Here is a 6927-nt window from a genome sequence, read left to right as displayed (position 1 = left end):
CCAGCAGGGAGAGCCCTGAGATCCTTCACCCTCCGAACGCCCGGGCGCTGCGACGGGCACAGCCACACCGTAGCCGTTCCGGCAGCGAGCGCCGCTTGCCGAGCACCCCTTGCCCCCCTCCCTCTCCCCGGAGCGGTGATGGAGTCTGTCCCTGGAGTGTGTCTGTCGGGGCAGCTATCTCTCCATGCAGCAGTTCCCTGGAAGGGAGAAGGATGGAGGGTCATCGCACGGGGAGCCTGAAGGGGGCTCCGATTCCTCCCCAGCCCTCACCCCGGTATAAACGCGGTCACTGGTCACTGCGGCTCTCACCCAGGATGTTGCGCTTGCAGAGAGGGCAGGTCTGCTGCAGGAGGAGCCAGGGATCCACGCAGTCCCGGTGAAACTCGTGGGAGCAGGGCAGAACCCGCAGCCACTGCCAGGAGGGAAGAGGATGGCAGATGTGAGCCAAACCGGGCCGGGGTACAGCGGCTGTGCCGCAGCCCTGCCACCATCACGCTGCCCGGTGAGGGGGACGATCCCCTGCCACACAGCTCCCTGGCAGGGACACCCCGGCACCGGCAAGCTGAGCCCCAGGCAGCAAAGAGATAGCACAGGTGGCCCCAGATGGTGACCAGGAGGGGCTCCACGCCTCCCAGAGCAGCGCCAGTCCCCCCAGTACCTACCTGGCTCTTGTGGAACTGGTCCAAGCAGACGGCACAGCTATCGATCTCACAGGCCCGGCTCTGGAGGGGTTTGCCGGGATGGTACCGCCGGGTTTTCAGTGCCGACAGCCGCCGCCGAATGTGCTGCTTCAGGTCCAGCTGTGAAGGCAGAGCAGGGGGTCAGAGCCCCCGGCCGCGGGTCTTCCCGGTGAGAAGCGGAGCAGAGATGTTCTCACCTCAGCATCCTGCTCTGATGGGTCCTGCCACGACTGCCGCTGGGCCTGCACGATCACCCCAGTGCAGAGCAGCAGGGCGATGAGGAGGATGGTGTTCCACAGCTGCTGGAGGTACTTCTGCAGGAACAGCGCCAGCAGGCGCTCAGGGACCAGGGCAGAGGGACAAACCGGAGACCCCTGCTCCGCTCCCAGCCCCACCAGCGCCACTGTCCCCACGCCAGGAACTCTCGCTACGTGAGGAGCCCTCACCAGCACCAGTGCACGCACCTGGACCTGCGAGCTGTTCTCCCCCGTGCAGATGACCCCCTGCCACTCGCCGTAGAGGCCCCCTCGGGAGAGGCCGCAGGTCGACCACAGGGTGAGGGTCACTCCCTGCAAGGCAGAAGACGGCATTGCCGATGGCCACAACAGCTCATGGCACTGCCCAAGGCCGGGGGGGCCCACCACACCAGATGGGTCACACGTGTGGAGGGGAGGAGGAACCTCCTCCCACCAGCAGCTGCCAGCTGCCCCGCTCCCACAGAGGGAGTCTCTGGGGAAACCACGGCACCGGCAGCGTCAACAGCCTTCGTGGATCCGACTCCTGCTTCCCCATCAGTCGGGGAAGTTTGGCTGGGCACAGCCATGCCCCTGCCCTCCCACCAGGAGGAAAAGGACCTACGTACCAAGTTCTCCAGCAGCACCGCCTGGTATGTGATCTTCGCCGTCGCCCGGAGCCCCCTGTGAACAAAAGGTGAGAAGAGTGTCAATCCCGTGGGCACAGCAGGATCCAGTCCACAGTACCCCAGTGCCAAGGAGCACCGCTGTCCCCACTGAGCCACAGCCGAGGAGGGCCACCAGGGACAAAGGAAAACACAGGGGACGCAACAGCAAGACTCCCCCTTCTCTGCTGTGCCCAGCCCTCTCAGCAACCCTGCACAGGTCTCTTCCTCCCAGCACCGTGCCTCAGTTTCCCCATCTGCGACACCAATTTACCACGTGTAAGGACCGAGGGGGTCCTAAAACTGTAGGCGGTGGGGACAAAGACTGCCAAAGGCAGTAGAGATGCCGGTGTCATGCTGATAACCAGCTGGTCTGGCTAATTTGTACTGAGATCCTAAAGACCTTGGCCGATGCCACTGTCAGCCCCTGCCACTGCATGGGGACCCGTGGAAGGGCTCAGGCCCTGAGGAAGGGCTGGATCTGACTCAAACTCTCCCCAAAAACACATGTCTCGGCCCCAGCTGGTCTCCGCACAGCGCAAGCTCGACACCAGCCCAGCAAACACGATGCGCCGTGTGAGAGACCCCCCCAGGGCAGCCCCTGGCTGGCACAGCCCGGCAGGGGACCAGGCGCAGAGCTACAGCTCTCGCCCAACCTCTCCCGCTGCCCCGGCCCGTACCGCAGCAGCGCTCCCAGCAGCTTGGTGACGTTGTCTGAGGACTGGATCACGATCACAGGCTTGGCAAGAAGCTGGGAAACATCCAGCTGCACCAGAGAGGAAAGCAACAACAGTCAGCAAGGCACGAGACCAGCTCGGGGACCCGCTGCCGGGACTCTCCTACCTCCCGGATGGCGTTCTGGTTCAGCGCCAGGATGAGCAGGGCTGATGCCCCCAGCACCAGGGCTCGCTTCATCTGCGGAGGCAGAGAGCATGGGCTCAGAAGGCAGGACAGGCAGGAGGACGGGCAGCTGGAACATGCCCTTGCTCAGCTCCCATCCCACCGCAAGGAGCAGGCAGCACCCGGTGCCTCTTTGCCCTGGCTGAAGGGACCCCCCTGCCACCAAGCACATTGCAGGACCCCCAACATCTGGCGAGCAGACACCCTAGGAGGTGCCCTGTGGGCTTGTGACTAGCAAACGCCACGGCAGTCCCTGTGCCAGGAGAAGAGTCACCTTGCTGACGACGGCGGCGGTGAAGGACTCCTCCTTGGCGCCCCGGGGGACCCCAGCCGGCTCCTCGCCCACGGGCACCACGCCGATCCAGCTGTCGGCAGCACCCAGCTCCGGCTCCGGGGATGGGGACAGGGACAGGGATGGGAACGGGGACAGGGATGGGGACAGGGAGCAGGATGGGGACAGGGGTGGGGATGGGAATGGGGATGGGGACAGGGATGGGGATGGGGACAGGGATGGGGACAGGGACAGGGATGGGAACGGGGACAGGGATGGGGACAGGGAGCAGGATGGGGACAGGGGTGGGGATGGGAATGGGGATGGGGACAGGGATGGGGATGGGGACAGGGATGGGGACAGGGACAGGGATGGGAACGGGGACAGGGATGGGGACAGGGAGCAGGATGGGGACAGGGGTGGGGATGGGAATGGGGATGGGGACAGGGATGGGGATGGGGACAGGGATGGGGACAGGGACAGGGATGGGAACGGGGACAGGGATGGGGACAGGGAGCAGGATGGGGACAGGGGTGGGGATGGGAATGGGGATGGGGACAGGGATGGGGATGGGGACAGGGATGGGGACAGGGACAGGGATGGGAACGGGGACAGGGATGGGGACAGGGAGCAGGATGGGGACAGGGGTGGGGATGGGAATGGGGATGGGGACAGGGATGGGGATGGGGACAGGGATGGGGACAGGGACAGGGATGGGAACGGGGACAGGGATGGGGACAGGGAGCAGGATGGGGACAGGGGTGGGGATGGGAATGGGGATGGGGACAGGGATGGGGATGGGGACAGGGATGGGGACAGGGACAGGGATGGGAACGGGGACAGGGATGGGGACAGGGAGCAGGATGGGGACAGGGGTGGGGATGGGAATGGGGATGGGGACAGGGATGGGGATGGGGACAGGGATGGGGACAGGGACAGGGATGGGAACGGGGACAGGGATGGGGACAGGGAGCAGGATGGGGACAGGGGTGGGGATGGGAATGGGGATGGGGACAGGGATGGGGATGGGGACAGGGATGGGGACAGGGACAGGGATGGGAACGGGGACAGGGATGGGGACAGGGAGCAGGATGGGGACAGGGGTGGGGATGGGAATGGGGATGGGGACAGGGATGGGGATGGGGACAGGGATGGGGACAGGGACAGGGATGGGAACGGGGACAGGGATGGGGACAGGGAGCAGGATGGGGACAGGGGTGGGGATGGGAATGGGGATGGGGACAGGGATGGGGATGGGGACAGGGATGGGGACAGGGACAGGGATGGGAACGGGGACAGGGATGGGGACAGGGAGCAGGATGGGGACAGGGGTGGGGATGGGAATGGGGATGGGGACAGGGATGGGGATGGGGACAGGGATGGGGACAGGGACAGGGATGGGAACGGGGACAGGGATGGGGACAGGGAGCAGGATGGGGACAGGGGTGGGGATGGGAATGGGGATGGGGACAGGGATGGGGATGGGGACAGGGATGGGGACAGGGACAGGGATGGGAACGGGGACAGGGATGGGGACAGGGAGCAGGATGGGGACAGGGGTGGGGATGGGAATGGGGATGGGGACAGGGATGGGGATGGGGACAGGGATGGGGACAGGGACAGGGATGGGAACGGGGACAGGGATGGGGACAGGGAGCAGGATGGGGACAGGGGTGGGGATGGGAATGGGGATGGGGACAGGGATGGGGATGGGGACAGGGATGGGGACAGGGACAGGGATGGGAACGGGGACAGGGATGGGGACAGGGAGCAGGATGGGGACAGGGGTGGGGATGGGAATGGGGATGGGGACAGGGATGGGGATGGGGACAGGGATGGGGACAGGGACAGGGATGGGAACGGGGACAGGGATGGGGACAGGGAGCAGGATGGGGACAGGGGTGGGGATGGGAATGGGGATGGGGACAGGGATGGGGATGGGGACAGGGATGGGGACAGGGACAGGGATGGGAACGGGGACAGGGATGGGGACAGGGAGCAGGATGGGGACAGGGGTGGGGATGGGAATGGGGATGGGGACAGGGATGGGGATGGGGACAGGGATGGGGACAGGGACAGGGATGGGAACGGGGACAGGGATGGGGACAGGGAGCAGGATGGGGACAGGGGTGGGGATGGGAATGGGGATGGGGACAGGGATGGGGATGGGGACAGGGATGGGGACAGGGACAGGGATGGGAACGGGGACAGGGATGGGGACAGGGAGCAGGATGGGGACAGGGGTGGGGATGGGAATGGGGATGGGGACAGGGATGGGGATGGGGACAGGGATGGGGACAGGGACAGGGATGGGAACGGGGACAGGGATGGGGACAGGGAGCAGGATGGGGACAGGGGTGGGGATGGGAATGGGGATGGGGACAGGGATGGGGATGGGGACAGGGATGGGGACAGGGACAGGGATGGGAACGGGGACAGGGATGGGGACAGGGAGCAGGATGGGGACAGGGGTGGGGATGGGAATGGGGATGGGGACAGGGATGGGGATGGGGACAGGGATGGGGACAGGGACAGGGATGGGAACGGGGACAGGGATGGGGACAGGGAGCAGGATGGGGACAGGGGTGGGGATGGGAATGGGGATGGGGACAGGGATGGGGATGGGGACAGGGATGGGGACAGGGACAGGGATGGGAACGGGGACAGGGATGGGGACAGGGAGCAGGATGGGGACAGGGGTGGGGATGGGAATGGGGATGGGGACAGGGATGGGGATGGGGACAGGGATGGGGACAGGGACAGGGATGGGAACGGGGACAGGGATGGGGACAGGGAGCAGGATGGGGACAGGGGTGGGGATGGGAATGGGGATGGGGACAGGGATGGGGATGGGGACAGGGATGGGGACAGGGACAGGGATGGGAACGGGGACAGGGATGGGGACAGGGAGCAGGATGGGGACAGGGGTGGGGATGGGAATGGGGATGGGGACAGGGATGGGAACAGGCACCAGGATGGGGACAGGGAACGGGATGGGGACAGGAACGGGGATGGGAATGGGGATGGGGACAGGGATCGGAACAGGCACCGGGAGAGGGACAAGAATGGGGACAGGGAGCAGGACAGGGACAGGAACAGGGACAGGAATAGGGATGGGGACAGGGATGGGAACAGGCACTGGGATGGGGACAGGGAGCAGGACAGGGATGGGGACAGGGACAGGAACAGGGATGGGGACAGGTACAGGGATGGGGACAGGGACAAGGGCTGGGACCAGGATGGGAACCAGCACCAGGACAGGGAGCAGGACAGTGACAAGGGCCAGGACCAGGACAGGAACGGGCACCAGGACAGGGACAGTGACAGGGACAGGGGTAGGGAGACCAGGACCAGGATCAAGATGGGGATGGGGACAGGGATGAGGATAGGGGCTGGGAGAGGGACAGGGAGCAGGGACTGGGATGGGGACAGGGACAGGGACAAGGGCCGGGAATGGCATGGGAATGGGTGCTGGCACAGGGACAGGGACAGTGGACTGGGTTGGGGATGAGGATGGGGACAGGGATCAGGACAAAGATAGGGACCGGGATAGGCACCCGGAGAGGGACGGGGAGCAGGGATCGGGATGGGGACAGGGAGCAGGACAGGCACAAGGGCCGGGACAGGGACAGGTACAGGGACCAGGACTGGGATGGGGACAGGGAACAGGGCCAAGACAGGGTCAGGGACTGGAACAGGGACTAGCAGTGACACAGTCACTGGGACTGATGGCAGAACAGAAATGGGGACAGGGACAGGGACCAGGACAGGAACTGGGACTGGGAGAGGGCCTGGGACGCAGCCTGGCACTGGGACAGGGACCACACACTGGGACCCAGACAGGGACTGGCACCAGGAGAGGGACTGGGACAGGGACAGCACCAGGCATGGGGACGTGGCCCCCCGCAGCCCAGGGGCACGTGGTGGTACCACGAGGACACAGGGACACGTGCGCACATGGGGACACAGCCACGGGTGCCCGGGGACACGCACAGCCCTGCACACCCCCCATCCGCACACCCCACGGCCACGGCACACACGTGGTGACACGGCCACACGCCGACACCTGAATACCCCCAAATCCGACTGCCCCCCCACCCTCTCCCCAACCCTCCTCGACTGTCCCCGTCCCGGCGGGTGCCAGGCAGCCTCGCCGGCGCCCCCGTCCTCGCCCCGCC

General features: G+C 65.8%; 1 protein-coding gene across 1 annotated transcript in view; it reads right to left on the bottom strand.

Annotated features, from left to right (window-relative positions):
* Positions 1-286: 286 nt before the first annotated feature.
* Positions 287-6927, bottom strand: part of RNF215 (ring finger protein 215) — an 11285-nt gene continuing 4644 nt past the window's right edge. The window contains exons 2-8 of the mRNA XM_009893342.1: positions 2753-2866; positions 2422-2493; positions 2259-2344; positions 1543-1597; positions 878-1249; positions 663-800; positions 287-412 (exon numbers count right to left, since the gene is read on the bottom strand). Coding sequence (XP_009891644.1) covers positions 287-412; positions 663-800; positions 878-1249; positions 1543-1597; positions 2259-2344; positions 2422-2493; positions 2753-2866 — 963 coding nt within the window. The remainder of the gene's footprint in view (positions 413-662; positions 801-877; positions 1250-1542; positions 1598-2258; positions 2345-2421; positions 2494-2752; positions 2867-6927) is intronic.

The sequence above is a fragment of the Charadrius vociferus genome, unplaced genomic scaffold, assembly GCF_000708025.1.
Source record: "Charadrius vociferus isolate BGI_N301 unplaced genomic scaffold, ASM70802v2 scaffold579, whole genome shotgun sequence".
Taxonomy (NCBI): Eukaryota; Metazoa; Chordata; class Aves; order Charadriiformes; family Charadriidae; genus Charadrius; species Charadrius vociferus.
Note: the sequence above shows the minus strand (reverse complement) of the source record. Positions and strands in the feature narration are given on the sequence as shown.